This window comes from Lactuca serriola, chromosome 3 (assembly GCF_051521515.1).
Source record: "Lactuca serriola cultivar US96UC23 chromosome 3, Lser_US96UC23_V15, whole genome shotgun sequence".
Classification (NCBI taxonomy): Eukaryota; Viridiplantae; Streptophyta; class Magnoliopsida; order Asterales; family Asteraceae; genus Lactuca; species Lactuca serriola.
The window spans coordinates 245,532,819-245,552,038 of record NC_136410.1 but is presented as its reverse complement, the minus strand read 5'-3'; the positions used below and the strand labels follow the sequence as shown (position 1 = coordinate 245,552,038).

At 30.1% G+C, this 19,220-nt stretch overlaps 1 protein-coding gene across 1 annotated transcript; it reads right to left on the bottom strand.

Moving 5' to 3' along the window:
* Nucleotides 1–10,700: 10,700 nt before the first annotated feature.
* On the bottom strand, nt 10,701–12,941 carry LOC145096143 (uncharacterized). Its single transcript, XM_079033912.1, has 6 exons — nt 12,893–12,941; nt 12,709–12,789; nt 12,374–12,454; nt 12,074–12,085; nt 11,533–11,971; nt 10,701–11,427 (listed from the first exon to the last, which is right to left on the bottom strand). Exons 1-6 carry the CDS (start codon nt 12,939–12,941, stop codon nt 10,701–10,703), a joined length of 1,389 nt encoding a protein of 462 aa, XP_078890038.1.
* Between the last annotated feature and the right edge of the window lie 6,279 nt (nt 12,942–19,220).

The following is a 19,220-nucleotide window of genomic DNA, read 5'->3' as shown; positions in this document are numbered from 1 at the left end:
TATTGTATTCTTCAAAACTTCACAAATTGGGGTTTTGCAAAGTAGATATCAGCTAATTAACATTCTGCACAACATGAAATTTGATAGTTAAATATTTCAGGTGGCAATTTACGAACGCAAAAGCACAATGACAGGTTAGCTACAAGTCAAGAACAAGAACCGAGTCCTACCCTAATTGGATAAACCAGAAATCAAGAAACAAAGAAGCTTGAAGCTTATTTAACGAGAACTGGGGAATGGTAATGATATACTTCCCGGTAAAGAATCCAAATATAAAAATGCAATCGTTATGTAGTATATTAACTGAAACAAAAACCCTATTCTTGTCAACTTAGATCAAGAAGAAAGGTGATAGTTAAATATTACAGAAATTTGATAGTTAAATATTACAGAAGTTATTGGCAAATTTACGAACGCAAAATCACAATGACAGGTTAACAATAAGTCAAGAACAAGAACTGAGTCGTACACTAGTTTGATGAACTAAAAATCAAGAAACAAAGGCTTGAAACTTATTCAACAAAAACCGGAGAATGTGATACTTACCAATGTAGAGTCCTTCTTGTTTATGAAAATGCAACGTTTATGATTAAATCTCAGCCAGCCAAGTAGTATATTAACTGAAAGAAAACCCTACTATGAGCTTAAGGAAGAAAGGTGATGAAGGAAGAATAAGAGAGCGGACATGTAGAGCATGAAAGGTAATTCCGGGGAGTTTAAACTTTAATGTGGGTAAAAAAAAAGAGTGAATGACTTTCAGTTTTCTCGATTATAAGTCCTTCTTGTCTTCTTTTTTGCTTAACAAGTCCTTATAGTTAATGGTTTTGTGTATACCAGGTCCTTATGACTTGATGAACTAAATAAGTCATTATTGTTTTTCTATTTACACATATTAAGTCCAAGTAAAATTTTATATGCATTTTGGGTATATTTTCGTTTAATACAACTACTAGGTGTGAGACCCGTGTAATACACGGGGTTATTACAAGAAATAATTTTTTGCATTTTTATCCCTTAGTAGCATCATACTTTCATTTGTATCACATAATACATTATGATGATATTAAGGGATAAATAGGCAAGTATGATGCTATTATGGTGTAAAAACAAAATATAAATTATGATGCTATTAGACAAATTAACAAACAAAAACAACATAAGCAGAGGAAATACTATTTAAGAACTGCAAAATCATAAAACTAAAGCCAAATATAAGTCTATAATGTTAAAAATAAACAATCTATAAGGTAGAATGCTATTACATTATTAAAACAAACATATTTAATGCAGTAAAATCAACAAACACTGTACAATTGGAATAAAAGGAAGCTATATGTGCTATAAAGAGTATATGTGTTATAAAGATTGATTTTTATTTGCTTTTTTGCGTTGTTTAAGTAAAAATGTATAAATTCAAGGGGAAACCAGGAACACATAGCAAAACTTGTAAAACTGAATAGAAAAAACGAAATGCAATTTTCACCAAAACAATCCTAATAACTTCATAAAGGTAATTCAATCCAAATAAAATAATGTCAAATACTTCCAACCATCAAAGCAAAACAAACCCACACAAAGAAAAAACAGAAGTTGAAATAGTTTTAAAAGGGAGAATCCACTTAAAATATCCAATTGGGTTATATGCTTAAAGATGCATTTATTTCTCTATTTTTGGAATCGAAAGTTCCATCTTGCCATATCCCGAAAAGCCATCATCCATGATAGTTGAACGCACTTTTGTTGATGACATTGTTGGTGATTCATCAACATCGTAAACTTCAGAAAGATTGCGCTTTAGATCTGCATTGGGAGATACAACTTTAGAAAAACGGTATTTGGCCAACGGACTCGTCGCTGTGCTTTTCTCAACATTAGAGGCTGGAGTGATGTTATCTCCCGTGAATGATATTGCATCCTTTTTTTAAGTACATAAAAAATGATAGTTAAGTAGTAATGCAAATGAAGTTAAATTAAAATTAAACTTTAAATGTAAAATAAATAGCACTTTCAAATTGGTAGTTTCTTGAGATGTGACTTCAAAGGTTGCAGTGTTGAAAGAGTTGGAATCAACATGCTGCAAATAAGAACATACTAAGAATGTCTTAAACAATATAATAGTATACGGATTAAATAAATTGTGTAAAATTGATACCTGGTCAATTGTAAACTTCTTTTCAAGTTCAGAAAGTATTTTACGGTCAGTAGTCAACTTGCGTATTGAATACCCTTGTACTTTATTTTTCAAATTATATTCAGAAACTTTAATCAGAAACGCAAATTTCCTCTCAAGCAAATCAGTGATTTCCACGGGGAAAATAGCAGTATTACCATCCTACAAGACAAATGGAATTGAATAACATGTAAGATAAAACATGAGAAGAACAATTAAGTTGTATAGTAAAACAAACCCAGCCTCATTAAAAATTTCCAGCAATTCTTGTGCATTTTTTCTTAAAAGCCTATTAGCATCACCATCAAAAAGAGTCAATGAAATTACTCCTGTAGGATCTTGGACTCTAATTGGGATTTTAAACCTAAACATATTAAAAATCAATAATGAAATATTACATTAATGTGAAAAAAAAATAATAACAATGAGAAAGCATAAAGTATGTGTTCAATACCTAGGAAGAACAGATACAACTTTATTGTTGCAGATTGAGGATGAACACACAACCATTTTTTTGCCGTTTGATCCATCATTTAGCTCAATGTTGATCATAATATCTTCATCAACCTTCTTATGACACGATTTACATCCCCAATAATACCATGAAAAATCTGTGCACACACGCTTAACTGTACTAAGCACAATTACTCGGCTTACCTATAAAAAATAGAAGTTGTTTTAGTATACAATCAATTGAAATTAGGTAAAACTTAAAAAAAATACCTTTGTGATTTCTTGGATTTCAGTAATCGGTTTGAAGTCATGTTTCAAAAGAAACTCATCGGTCTCAGAATACAATAGGGATGATGAATCTTTGCTACGATTAGCAGAAAAATTTTCAAAAGAATTTTTGGAAACCAAACTGTTCATGAATAAAGTTTAATTTTTGTTATGTAAAAATGCATAAAAACAGTACAATATTAAGAAAAAAGATGGAAGCTATCTAACGTGTTCTTGAATTGTAGGATTTCTTCTATGTTAGCATTGATGTAAAGCTTGGTAACAGAGTACCAATTTGAAACAGACAAACGACTTGCAAAAAAGAGTTATATTTCAGGTTTCTGTGTAAAAAATGGAACAAATATGAAATTTTATGTTGTAGTTATTTGAGTAGGGTCAAAACTATACAATTGGTTCCCAATAAAATATACTATCAATTTGTTGTTTAAAGTGGGAGAAATTTATTACTTGTTAAAGTATATTGTTGTTTTTTGCTTTTAATGTTCTATTATAAATTTTACTCCTGGCAAAAAAATATAAAGATTCAGGGGCAAATCACTCATGAAAAAGAATAATAGTATACGTTATAATGAAAAAACTATAAAATATATTTTTATAGAGTACAAATCTGCATATCACGCATATTGTCTATAGCTTAATTGTTTAATTTAAGCTTTATTTAAAAAAAGAGATTTGTGAAGGGACAATAATGGTAACCAAACAAAAAATATTAAAGTAAGAAACATACCTCGATAAGCAGACACTTTTCCAAAATGGATAATTATTATAACAGTCCTTTTTTCCGGATTATTTGACACATATCAACAAATTGTTGAGCATACTCATCCCATAAAGTAACACTCACTTTTCGGCCTCTAAAAAAATGAAGTAAGGGGAAATGAGATTGCTATACAGGTAAAATAAAATTGTTTGTGTAAATAACCGGTTCTCACTCTATATCTTGGATTTGCACATTCTGTCTACACGTTTCCTTGCCATGCTTTGACATAAAAGTCTCCATTGGAAAATATAAAAGCACGTGACCAATTACATCTAGAGAAAATCAAAGTATAACACAAAGTATAACACATGTATTAGGAATGGTAATGTAAGAAAGAAAAGTATAATAAATTAAATAATTAAATTTAGATTAAGCAGAAAGAAAAGTATAATAAATTAAATAATTAAATTTAAATTCTAGAATATTATTTTCAATGATTGTTTGGTAATTCTCAAAAGAAAAACCATACAGAGGACCCACAAAATCATTGGATTTGGTAACCATTATGATTGGACATAAATGTAATTTGTTTGAATTAATCACAAATTTCTTATCCGCAATGTTTTCACCAACTTGAGGATTCTTGATATAATAAGATTCATTTTCAGCAAGCATCTTTTCAAATCGGAAAACCCACCTACTTGGAACTTGAGCTTCAATTTTAGTACCATATATGCAAAATTCATAATCTCCTTATCTAATAAAAGAATAGTTTTATTCTCCTTTTGACATGTGTCATCTTAATAGCCCCTAATTAATGCATATTTTATTCTCCTTTTGCTATGTGTCACCATATTATATTTATTAATTAATGCATGTCATTTGTAAACCTATTGATTATCTATTTCAAATTTCAAATTTCAAATTTTAAATTTCTCACTCTAATTACATTAAATTAATAACATTAGAATAAAAATTAAAATAATTTAATACAAATAATAAAGTGATATAATATCACATATTTATTTAAATCAATGATTAAAATTTATATAACTAAAAAAATCTCTTAATTAATAATTTATTTTAAATAATTTATTAATAGTTTCGTTTTTATTTTAAGAGTTTAATTAATTCTATAACCGTGGTTCCCACGGGTTATAAACTAGTTTAGAATAATAACATAATTATTAGAATACCATTTTGAAGTAGTATGCTTAACAAAAAATGAGACAAAGAAACTGAAAATTGAATAAATACCTTTTCATCAACTAATATCATATCAATACGAAAAGTCTTCTTATCATAAGTTAGTTGTTTAGTCAATCAAATGACTCGAACTTTCAAAGTGAACTTCTCATGCGACAAATCAAGTTGTCCAAGTAGTGTGATGTTTTTAGGAGCCATGAATCTGTAACACGCACAACCAACAGAAGCTACATTATAGACAATGCTAATATTTGCCAAAACAAAATGTACACCGAATTGAAACAAAAACAGTCACATCTATGATTTTTTTAACAAAGAAGAGTTTTTTTTTTTTTTTAATCACTCAATAATGTGTGTAGGGATAATCTGATGCATGTGACATTTTTTAATCTTAATTGAAGTTGTATATTAAGATTCTCAGAAACTTGCAAATTACACCAAGTGGGTTATTTCAACTAACCTAAACCATTAACCATCTGGGGGGTTACATATCAAGCAGTTATATCATCAAACACATAATCTTCATTTTGACAAATTATCGAGAAATCCAGACCAAAAACTGTTATGAGCATATAATCAAACAGTTGGTGTGCAGGGATAATTTGATGCAGGTGACATTTTTTAATCTTAATTGAAGTCGTTTATTAAGATTCTCAGAAACTTGCAAATTACACAAAGTGGGTTATTTCAACTAACATAAACCATTAACCATCTGGGGGTTACATAGCAAATAGTTATATCGTTAAACACATAAGCTTCATTTGACCAATTATCGAGAAATCCAGAAGCTACATTATAGATAATGCTAATAAAACTTAAGTCATAGTCCAATAATTTAATTTGGCCAAGGCATTTTAGCAAACACATAGAGTGCGATATATGAACATTTTAGCAAACATAAAAAGTTATCCATTTGAATGAAGCATTCAATTAACAAATAATGTAAGATTCTTCTTTGAACATTATCAGATGATGGTATGTATAAGATGAAGGAAATAAAATACATACCTGTATGCAGACTGCGTTGAAGAAGAATAACGATGGCAGCTTCTACAGATGGGAAAATGTGAGAATATGATAGATGATAGCAAACGTATTTATACACAGTTTTGATTATAGAATCCATTATGTTTCCTAAAATATTGAGATATTACGTTGTCAATCTAAAAATCAAATCCTTTATCTTAGCATATAATTTCAGGAAAACATCAATTCCCTGTCAATTTTTTGCTGATTTTTTAGGGGATTTAAACTTGACATCCGATTGTACAGTTATACAGGCTCATTGTCGTTAAAATAAGAAAATTTTGTATCGAATGATGGTGACGAGATATATACAGGAATGTGAGCGTGAGAAACTTGTTTTGGTAGGGAAAATGAAAAATAGTGTCTTTTTAAGAAAATGATTTTGGAAATGTAGTGTTCGTCCGTTTTTCTTTTTCTTTTTTTTTTGTATTAAAAATGCCATTGATTGACATTATTTTGACTTCTAATTGCAATTTTTATGTTTATTCAAAACTAATATCCGTTTTTTTACAGAAGTAACCCAAAATTGGTGTTGATATTGATGGAGTTAAGGAGACTGGCATTACCATCTAAAGAGGTTGGCATTGCCATCTGTAGAGTTATTAAAGTCCTTTTTCGTATATTGGCTGCATTGTAATAAATTTGTTTTTATGCCTTCTTCTTTGCCATAGTCCATAGTGGATAACGAAAAATTTTTGGCACCATTATTCGACAAATCTTATTTTATTGTACCAGTGAAATTATGTTTCTATTTATTTAATTAATTTAAGAAAAGCCTTATAGTTTACACTTTGATAATTAATTTTTTTTAATGAACCCGTGTAGTACACGGGTCTTACACCTAGTTGTTTCATAAAATACAAATTGTCTAAGTTTATTAATTTGATATAACTAAATTGAAAATAAATAGTAATACGAAGATTATAAATTATATTTTTTATTTCTATTTTTTATCTAAATGACCATTTTGACCTTTATATCCAATCTACTTAGATTTTAAATGTATATTAATAATTTATTTTCATTATTTTAAAATTGGCATACTTCAAAAAGTTATAATACACTAATATGAAACTTTTAAAACATAAATCAATTTTATTTGTTAAAAGTTGTTATTTTGACCATTTTAACGGCAAATAATCATTTTGACAATCATACAATAATTAGCATTCTACTTGAATATTATTTTCTTATTTTTTTTTAAATGTACAATTACTAAAAAAATTATAACTAAATGATTAATGATTACACATTCATATTTATTTTTTCATGGTATAGTAATATAAAGTTGAATTTTAGAAATAAATATAAAGGAAATGATGATTAATTCAATAATTGAATCTATACTAATAAAAAAAAGTATTGAAATATTTTAAAAAATTACTCACAAATTTCCAAATACTTCTTTGAATACAACATTAGACGTTTTATTGCTAAGGTTGCCATCACTATCTAAAACTAATACTTTTAATCCATCTTTGCTTTTAACTCGCGAAAATGCAACATACAACTGTCCATGATTGAACACTGGTTGTCTCAAAAATAAACCCACTTTCGATAGTAATTGTCCTTGACTCTTGTTTATTGTCATTGCAAAACATACAACCAATGGAAATTGTCTTCTTTGAAACGTGAAAGGAATTCTTTTTTCTGAAGGAGTTAAGGTCATTCTTGGAATAAAAGTATGGTTTCCTATATTACTTCTGGAAATTATCTCTGCTTCTATAACACGGTTACCCAATGTTATAACTTGTAGTCTCGTTCCATTACACAAACCACTTTTCGAATCAATATTCCTCAGTAACATAACTGGAACACTGACTTTTAATACCAACTTATGGATCGGCAAACCTGATGGTTTAAGACCATTTAGAACATCCGGCGAATACAAGCTTTCATCAATGTCATTATGAACAAAATCTGAATGACAAAGACTGTCTGAACTCAAGTATTCTTTTTCATCACCTGGAAATAGTGATTACAGACAATCATTTATTTCCTGAAGAACTTCGTTTTTCGGTGCAAGGATTGCTCTTTCTTGAAAAAACTTGGGATGATTGGCATTTTCAATAATAGAAGGATAAACAAATGCAATTAATGAACCGATTGGATCAAATGAATCAGTAATGAGAAGATTATCTGGTATATCAATAATTGCCTCACCATCATTGAAACCACCCACATTTCCTTCTCCTATATCCAAAAGCTAGTTTGCAAAGCCCTTTGTTTCCTCAATATCATTTGTTCGATCACTCAACCTCATGTTTTTTTTGTTAATCTTAAGACTTTGCAATCTAGCCAAATGTAGGAGGAACTTAATGAAGCATTCACAATGTCTTGTCTGCTTCTGTTTGGAACAACAGGTAGAATTTGCCTAAAATCGCCTCCAAAAACAATTGATTTTCCTCCAAATGGCAATTTTGAGTTGCTTCGAAGATCACAACTCAATATATCCTTCAAAGATCGATCCAACGCTTCAAATGCATGTTTATGAATCATCGGTGCCTCATCCCATATAATCAATGATGCTCGTCTTAACAAATCGGCAACATCACTATCCAGTGCGAACGAACAAAAAGAATCCTCAGTAAGATTTATAGGAATTATAAAAGCGAGAGTGTGCCATTCTACCTCCGGTAAGTAATAACAAAGCAATACCACTTGAAGCAACATTTAAAACGATTTCACCTTCAGATCTTAAGGCTGCAGATAATGTCTTCCAAAGAAAAGTTTTCCCAGTACCACCATAGCCATATACAAAAAACACGCCTCCTTTTTTTTGTTGAACATGTTTCATGATTTCGTCAAAAACACCTCTTTGTTCAACTGTTAATGAATCTGACAGATGAATCAACTCGTTGTGTAGAACGGTCCTGTCAAAATCTAGCTCATCGGTTATCAAATGATTGTTTGAAGAAGATATAGTTCATGATCTGGGTAAGGCATCCCATAATAATCTTTGAGGCTTGAGTTGTTCTGGAGTAAAACTTTTTCAATCTCATAAAGGGTCAATTTCTTAAGTTGATCCTCATTAAGCGATAAACCTGTATAAATTGAAAGCTAATTATTTATAAAGAAATATACCCAATCATAAGTACATAGAAATAATGTTTCCAAAAATAATATGTTAACATATTATGAAAAAAATGTAATTGTGAATAAAAAATACTTATTAAACATAAGTATATTATTAATGCATATATTTAAATGTTAAAAAATATCATAATACCTGGAGAATTTAATCTCTTCTATTGATTGTATAGAATTCCATCCGATAAATATTTCCATGTATTTTCCCAAACACAGGACGGGTTAGACAAACTATTCGACTTTAGCATAATTGCAAATAGAGATCGTAAATAATAACCATACCCTGAATGACTGGCTTCCTCGATGGCATCAATGTATTCTCTATCATTTTCTAAAAGTCCAAGAGCATAACATGCCTCTCTAAAAGTAGCATATTCGTGACCATTTACCGTGCGGATATCTTCAAACGATTTTGGACCTTTGACTTTATTTAAAAGAATTCTTAAAAAATATGCTTCACTGAGATTAGGTGAAACTGCATGAATTCTACCGATCGATTTTCCTATTTTTCTTGGCTTCCAGCAATGATCTTTAAATTTCCATACAAATTTTGTAGGAAATTCAACGTATGAAAGTTTTCGTGCGTCTTTATTATGTTCATTACATGTCATCCAAGCTAAGAACTTCGAAGAAGAAACAGATTGTTTGCCGAGGACATCGTCGATATCGTCGTCCGCACCATACACAACATTTGGCTGTCTAGGAAGATGGAAAGGAAGTCTAACAACATAATGATACCTGTAAATAATTTTTATTTAATTAAGAAAAATAATTAGTATTTAAAATTTATCTTTTTCTAAATCAAAATTTGTTTAGTGCTAATACCTTTAATGGACGTCAAATCCAAATATCCGCCACGAGGCTTCACATGCAGACAAATATCTACAATCGTAGTAGTTCTTTACTTCATCAACTGCATCTTTAGTATCATCTGCATTGTTGCTTTGGACAACTGCCATGGTAGCCCTATCAGGACCCTTGTTAATATATTTAAACAAATATTTGATGGAAGCACCCTGATTGCACCATTCAACATTAATGTGAGCTTGATATCTTTTCAAAAGGACTTTGTGATATGGAACGACACTTCTGTTGTCTAATTTCACACCCGACTTTTCAAAAAAATGAACCATCATTACGTCTCCTATATATAGGATAACCATTAGAATCAACATAAGTATGATCTACGAATGGTTTCAGGAAGTTTTTTGAACACTTGTTCTCAATCATTCATGGGCATTTAGGATTATCACCACTACAAGGACCATGCATCATGAACTTGCTGACAAGTGCATATAATTCCGGATCCTCATCTTTTTTTGGAATTTCAACAGAAATAACTCAATCAATATGTTCAACAGTAGGCAACTTGTAATCAGAGTGCATGAATAGACATATATGGGCGTGAGGCAAGCTGCGTTTTTGAAACTCCACCGTGTAAACAACTACATATGTATATTAATAAATATCATATTATAAAATATTGAAAATAGAACAAAAAATAACAACTATAAATATAAACATATTAAAATTATAGTTGTTATATAACATACCTGCTTGGACCGAACCCAATAATGCATTTGTCTTTACGTCTGTAATCAACGAATCGAGCTTCATTTTAAATAGCCTAGATAGGATATCTGGCCTGTCTTCGGGATTGAGCGTTGTATCCTTAAGAAACCATTTAATTTCTGGCCACTTTGGATTACATGTTACAGTTATGAAAAAACCCGGGTACCCATACCACTTACAAAGAGACATAGAATCTTAATAGTTATGCATCATGTACCGTGCACCACCTGTAAAAGAAGAAGACAAGATCACACGTTTTCCGATGTTGGAAATATCAGTATTTCCTTGACTTTGTAGGCTACACAAAGTTTCATAAGATTCGGATCTAAGAACTTTTTGCTGGTTGTGTACGTAATATAGCCACTCACTTTCGATCATCGTATAGGCATCAACCAGGAATTGTTGAAAAAGTCTTTTTGAATTCAAAACTAATGAAAAAATATTCACCCTGTCTTGAATTCTATAAGCAAAGAACTCTCTCATTTTACAGTTGCATCGTTTGGTATCCGTTGAAGGCGTAACACCTCTATGAGGGATGTCAACTCTATATCCATCATCTCCATAAGGAAAGAGTAGTGAGTATTGAAGAGCAAGGTAAGCAGGATGTAATTCATTTATACGTTGTAGACGTCCTGATTGAGTTGTTACAATGATATCTCTATTATCAATTAAATCACCAATGTCACCAACAATCAAGGCAGCAACCTTAGAAGCAGTAGGTAGGTTATACGTTTGTCCATCTGTTTGCCTTCTTCCTATAAGATGTAACTTTAAATCCACATGAGGATTTTCAAAAAAACAATCTCTTGCCCTTCTATACCACTTAACCAGTTCATTTGTTGAATCCAACATAACCTTTAAGAACTGTATGGTCTCGATATCAAGTGAATGAGAAGGTGATATACACCCATCTTTTTCTTTACTGTTAAACATAAAGGTTGTATGAAATATTCAGTAATTAAATAATTAAATATATAAAGATAATAAATTAAAAAAAAAGCATACATAAATAAATATGATGACAAACCTGAAAGTTTTTTGTCTATTTGAAATTTCGTTTTCAGTATCATATATGTAAAGTTGAGAGAACTTTGGTTTGGATCCATATGAAGGTATAAGACTTCCCATACTATGATAATTCTGACCGCTAAGTCTGAAAGTGTATGGAGCATTGCCTTTGTTAATGGAAGAGTCAACTTTTCCACCCATGGAAGTAAATGAAAACATCGAATTGAAGCGACGAATATTCTTCATGAAATATTTGGATTTGGGATCAAGCTGATGATACAGATTTAGGTATTCTGGAGGCGCTTCTTTTAATTCAGGAAGCTCAACTTTGCCTTTACCACAACACATCGAAAAATATGTGTTCTTCCCAGATTTATTACATCGATGGGCTTCATCTTTCCATAATTTTGCATGACAGATAGCACACACAAGAGTCTCATCACCATGGTCCAAGTAATCTGATATATATAAAAAAGTTGTTAAAAGATTGAAAAAAATTAAAGTTTAATAAAGAATTAGTTTAATTAAAAATAAATGGAGTTATAGCCAACGAACATTACCTTTTGAGAGACCTGAAATTACATATTTAAGAATGTAACGATCATTTTAGTCTTCATTTGATGTCAAGTCAAGAAAGGGTATAGCAGATATATTTGCATTCTTCCTTTTTAAAGTTTGTTTCCCGAATGATAAATTTATGGAAGAATCTCGAGTGATTCTTGATGAAGTTGATGACCTCATATGATCGAATAATACAGAATATTGTCCATTTCCTAAGGACAATGTTTTAATTGGTAGTATTGAATTTAGAAATGAATTAGATATAAAAATAAAAAATGTTAAAAGAAATGTATTTGTACCGTTTGAAATGTCAGATAATGGAGTTCTTAGATTAAAATTGGAAGTAGATTCGGAAGTTTGTTGAACACGACCAAGATTCGCTATAAAATAAAAACATTAGTAACTACAGATATGTATTAATTAGGTGAAAAAGAAACAAATTGATCTGGATAAACATATATTTTTCATAAATTATATATATGGAATACATGTTGGCATGGTGTGCATTGTTCGATTGTTAGTATTGAATTTAGAAATGAATCGGATACAAACATGAATTGAAACATGTATAATGCATGCAGATGGACATAAGTAACATATAAAATAAGAAATATTAGATGGAATGTATTTGTACCGTTGTATATGTTAGATAACGGAGTTCTTAAATTACAATTGGAAGTAGTAATGAAATTTTGTTGAACACAACCACGATTAGCTATAAAATAAAAACATTAGTAAATACAAATACATATCAATTAGTTCAAAAGAAACAAACATATTTGGATAAAGGAATATATTTTATATACTATATGGAATACCTATTGGCGTGGTGGTCATATCATTACATTTTCTCTTATCCAAATACATTTTTCTTTGTTTTCTTTTGACCTTAGGATCGTTATATAATGGACTTTTGCTATTAACAATGGGAGAAGATTGGAAACTTGTGTGTTGATATCCATATGCTATATTTTGGTTAACATTTTCATCAAAACGCGTATCATATGTAGAATTATCTGAATAAATTATATGTTGTTGCCAATAACCCACAACTGATAAAAAAAAGTAACAAAAATAATTAAGAAAATACATTAGTTATATGACATAAAGCTTCGATTGGATATAATACAATATTTTTTATAAGTTAATTGATATCAACCCAGAAATTACAATATAAAAATTTCAACTGTATACAAACGATTACCAATTGGCATGCTAGACTTATAAATGGATTTTCTTTTATCGATGCATGTATATCGACATAAGTAACATATAAAAACAAACCGTTTGAAAAGTTAGATAACGGAGTTCTTAGATTAAAATTGGAAGTAGATTCGGAAGTTTGTTGAACACGACCAAGATTAGGTGTAAAATAAAAACATTAGTAACTACAGATATGTATTAATTAGTTCAAAAAGAAACAAATTGTATAATTTAATTGATATCAACCTCTGAAATTACAATATAAAAATTTCAACTGTATACAAACGATTACAAATTGGCATGCTAGATGTAACATTGGATTTTCTTTTATCGATGCATGTATATCGACATTAGTAACATATAAAAACAAAAATGTTAATAGAAATATATGTGTACCGTTTGAAAAGTTAGATAACGGAGTTCTTAGATTAAAATTGGAAGTAGATTCGAAAGTTTGTTGAACACGATCAAGATTAGCTGTAAAATAAAAACATTAGTAACTACAGATATGTATTAATTAGTTCAAAAAGAAACAAATTGATCTGGATAAACGAATATGTTTCAAAAACTATATATATGGAATACGTGTTGGCGTGGTGGGCATTGTTTGATCATTAGTATTGAATTTATAAATAAATCGGATACAAACATAAATTGAAACATTTATAATGCATGAAAATCGAGATAAGTAACATATAAAATAAAATATATTAAACTGAATGTATTCGTACCATTGGAAATATTAGATAACGGAGTTCTTAAATTAAAATTGAAGGTAGATTCGAAATTTTGCTAAACACGACCACGATTATTAGCTATAAAATAAAAACATTAGTAAATACAAATGCATATCAATTAGTTAAAAAGAAACAAACATATCTGCATAAACGAATATATTTTATATACTATATGGAGTCCCTATTGGCGTGGTGGTTATATCATTACATTTTCTCTAATCCAAATACATTTTTCTTTGTTTTCTTTTGAGCTTGGGATCATTATATAATGGACCTTTGCTATTAACAATGGGAGAAGATTGAAAACTTGTGTGTTGATATCCATATGCTATAGTTGGGCTAACATTTTCATCAAAACGGGTAACGTGTGTAGAATTATCTAAATAAATTATATGTTGTTGCCGATAAGTCACATCTGATATATAAAGGTAACAAAAATAAATAACAAAATATATTAGTTATATGACATAAAGATTCAATTGGATATAATACAATAATTTGAATAAATTAATTGATATTAACCTCTCAAATTACAATATAAAAAATTCAATTGTATACAAACGATTACCAATTGGCATGCTAGACGTAACATTGGATTTTCTTTTATCCATATGTAATTTTCTATGTTTTGGTCTTTCTTTAGGGTCTGTAGAATCCATATCTTGTTCGAAACCGTTTTTTTATATTCCTGTAATAAATAGTGTAACGAAAAGTGTTAATTTTTAAAATTAAGTTGTTACTTTTAAGACAATTGAATATAGTTTTGCTTGTAATGACAGTGTTTATGCCGTTATGATCATTGAATATAACCACAAACAGACTCAATTCCACAAGAAACTAAAAAAACCACATCAACGATTAAAAAAATTAAAGACAAATACAAACGACATACTTAAAACATAATTAAAGACAAATACAAACGACATACATAATTACACACAAACACACAGTGATAACACGGTTAAAAAAAATAATTGATTTCAGCGCTGTGTAGAAGCACATTCCAACCTTGCGTAGAAACTGCAAGGTAACAAATATACACTTTATCTAAGCAAATTAGTATAAGATAATGACAGTAACATGTATGCAGGATGTTGCATTTTTTAAAAATAAATGTCCGCATACACAAACATGATAACATAGTAGTTTCAATTTGGTGTTTAAAGTGGTAGAAATGTGGTAGTATACTCATATGTTATAAATTAAAACGACATGTCACAAAGTAGTTAGTTGAGAAGGGAAAAAGGTTAATTTACAACAAATACACAAAATAAGGAAATCATTATACAGAAGTGGATGGAGTGTGGATGCAAAATAAAACCGAAAATGATATACAAATCAAGTTTTGTGCAGCACATATAGAACATCTAAAAAGTTAATAATACCTCAAGTACCACCTACCTACTTATACTATCAAGGATGTACCATTCAGATAGACAACAATTTGATAGAGAAAGTCGTCCCCTTGAACAACTGTACCACCATTGGAGATAACAAACAAATACTTGATAAAAAAGACGTTACTACCCTTATACTCACAAGTAAATTTGGGGGTTATCAATTATAACAAACAAACACCAATAAACAATATGAAACATTTTTACTCATTCAAACAGAATATAAGTATTATGTTATCATGAACAAAAAAAGATAACAAACAAATTCTTAAGTAAAAAGACCATACTACCCTTATACCCACGAGTAACTTTGGGGGTTATCAATACTTTATCGTACCCATAATAACACCAACAATAAACATTTTGAAACATTTTTACTTATTCCAACAAAGTATAAATATTATGTTATCATGAACAAAAAATATACATAATCAAATATATTGTGGCAAATTTAACAATTTTCTAATATTTGCCGAAACAGAATGTACACCAAATTGAAACAAAATCAGTCACATCTATGATTTTTTTAACAAATAAGAGTTTTTTTTCTTTTTCTTTTTTTTTTGCAGATTTTTTTTTAATCACTCGATCATGTGTGCATGGATAATTTGATGCAAGTGACATTTTTTAATCTTAATTGAAGTTGTATACTAAGATTCTCAGAAACTTGCAAATTACACCAAGTGGGTTATTTCAACTAACCTAAACCATTAACCATCTCGGGGTTACATAGCAAGCAGTTATATCATCAAACACATAATCTTCATTTTGACCAATTATCGAGAAATCCAGACCAAAAACTGTTATGAGCATATAATCAAACAGTTGGTGTGCAGGGATAATTTGATGCAGGTGACATTTTTTAATCTTAATTGAAGTTGTTTATTAAGATTCTCAGAAACTTGCAAATTACACCAAGTGGGTTATTTCAACTAACTTAAACCATTAACCATCTGGGGGTTACATAGCAAACAGTCATATCGTCAAACACATAAGCTTCATTTGACCAATTATTGAGAAATCCAGACGAAAAACTGTTATGAGCATATAATCAAACAGTTGGTGTGCAAGGATAGTAGAATCGTACTGTAATAATGCCAACAATTAAACTAAGAACGTGGAAGATCGATAATTGCAAGGGTTACAGACAGAAGATGGATGTAGATCCTAAAGATCGATGTTGGTAGATCAAGAAATTGGAAGATCGATGATGGAGTTTTGGGTTGGATTGCTGATCGAAGATGGGAAGCCTGATGATGGATTGAGAGAATAATTAGAGGTGTTGTAGAGATGGAGGGCGTAAATGCGGAGATGTACAATGAGGGTATCAAAAAGAAATCAATCGTATTAATTATCACCTTTATTTCTAGCAAATTTGTAACCGAAATAAGCTATGTATGTAAACCAATCAGAAAATTACATTTGGAAATAATAAAATTCTAAAAATCTATTAAAATGTCATGTGTCCAAATCATTGAGGACATGACATGTGGCAAAAAATGGTTTTATTTATTAGTGTAGATATACGTACACACACACACACACACACACACATATATATATATATATATATATATATATATATAGAGAGAGAGAGAGAGAGAGAGAAAGGTTCAAATGAGAACCAAAAAATATTAAGAACCCTAAGAACTATATTTTTAAATGTTTTTATTAAGAACATTTTTGACAAATCCAATATATATTGTACTAAACAAACTTTTTCATTTTCAAGTTTACAAACTACTTGCTACTTGTCATTGGACCACCGTCGGGTCGTCGCCGGACCACCGTCAGACGTCGTTGTACTAACATTAAAAATAGTGGAAATTTTCTGATCGTATTCACAGTTTAAGAGATTAATCATTGTAACCGTATTTATTTGGTAGTATTTTTTTCCTGCCAAAATATACAAACTTTTAATAAAAGATAGAATTATGTCTTGAAAAAAATCAATTTTCTTTTTTCTAAATTGCAGACCTCTTCAAAAAAAATATCGTGTATAATAAATAGTCACAGTTTAAAAATATAATATTCACAGTTTAATAAACATAATTATTCACTAATATACAATTTAGTATTTTCATGCATACATTCATTTATATTTTAACAAAAAATTTATATAAAATATACAAATTTATTATAATCCATTTTTAGTTTAATACATAAAAATCACAACATAACATAATACAATTCATTATACACTAATTCACATATTTAAATAAGTCAAACTCAAACTCTTTCACCAACACAACGACCAACTACCACAAGTCACCACTAACCACCCTTGCCATCGTCGTAATCATCATTCATTCCAAATCCAATCTGTAATATAAAATCATTGATTAACCGCTTAAATACTATATTCACAATTTAGTAAACCAATTAATTCACTTATTCAAAGTTTAATGAAAAACAATTATAAAAAATAATACATTTTTACATATTTATACAACAAAAAATTAAATATATTCGCAAGAAATTAATACAAACATTAACACCTCCAACTACCATACGTTGTCATCAACCAACATTAACACCTCCAACTACCATACGTTGTCATCAACCAACATTAACACCTTCAACTACCATACGCTGTCATCAACCATCGCCACCACTAACCATTGGTACCAACACCGCCTTAAAAATCAAATATGGATAAAAAAAATCAGAATTCACTATTTAACTCAACATTTCATAAACTAATTCGTATTTTAATTCAAGATTTTAGATATTAATTCACAATTTAGTGCATAAAAAATCATATTCACAACTTAATAACTTATATATTCATAAATTAATACATAAAAACACATATTCACAACTTAATAACCTACTGAATTTCGTTGAGAAATTTCATCAAACACTTTGTATGCACAACATACATCAGATCCATAATTACCATAAACACATCAGATCTGACCAAATATATCTGAGTCTCATCATCTTCAACTTCAGGCGATGTTATTTGGTTCTTTGGTGATGTTTGACGGTGGTGTTTTGACAGTAAGAACAAATCCAGATCATGAGAGAAAAACAACAAACATTTTCATTTATCTGAAATGAAGAACACAAAACCAGGTATGTGACTTGAAGAACACGAAAGCGGATCTCTCTAATACTCTTTCAATCTCACCAGAGCTCGCGGATTTGGATGTTATTAGTGGCAGGAATCATAGATCTGGACCGGACTCATAGACCTGGAAGCCGGTGGTGGTGGAAATCATAGATTTAAACTTAAGCTTGCATATCTTGAAGATAGAATGACAGATCTAGAGTTTTTGACTCCATATCTGAGATCAGTGGAGACCGAAGGTAGATCTGAAGCGAAAACATTGGCTACTCGACATTCCGACGACGGAAGACGGTAGAATACGACGGTGGTAGGTGGCAAAAATCATAGATCTGGACCGGAACTCATAGATCTAGATGTTGTTGGTGGCGGAAATCACAAATCTGAACATGAACTTACACATCTGGATGACAGATCTGGTGGTTGACGAAGAAAAACATCGATATGGTGGTCAAGTTCCAGTAGATCAGTGGATTTTTTACTCCAAATCTGAGATTAGTGGAGTTTAAAGGTGGATCTGAAGCGAAAAACATTGGTTACTCATCATTCCGACATCGAAAAGCATCTGATGACGATGACGGTAAGCGGCCGGTGGCGAAGTTAGGTGGTAGAGGTCGTGTTGGGGTTTGTGTTCTTGAGAGAGTTTGAGAGGTTTTAGGAAAGTTTTTTGTAAAAAATGTTTGAAAGTGTTAGAAATATTGTTGGATTGTAGACAAAAAGGAACTAAAATTAAATGGTT

Excerpts from the sequence above, each read along its gene's own strand:
- LOC145096143 (XM_079033912.1), bottom strand. The coding sequence starts at position 12,941 with ATGTATTTGGATAAGAGAAAATGTAATGATATGACCACCACGCCAATA. Across the intron at positions 12,455-12,708 it reads GTTATCTAACATATACAACG|CGAATCTTGGTCGTGTTCAA; the intron begins GTACAAATACAT and ends TTTATTTTATAG. Across the intron at positions 11,428-11,532 it reads AATAGACAAAAAACTTTCAG|TAAAGAAAAAGATGGGTGTA; the intron begins GTTTGTCATCAT and ends TATGTTTAACAG.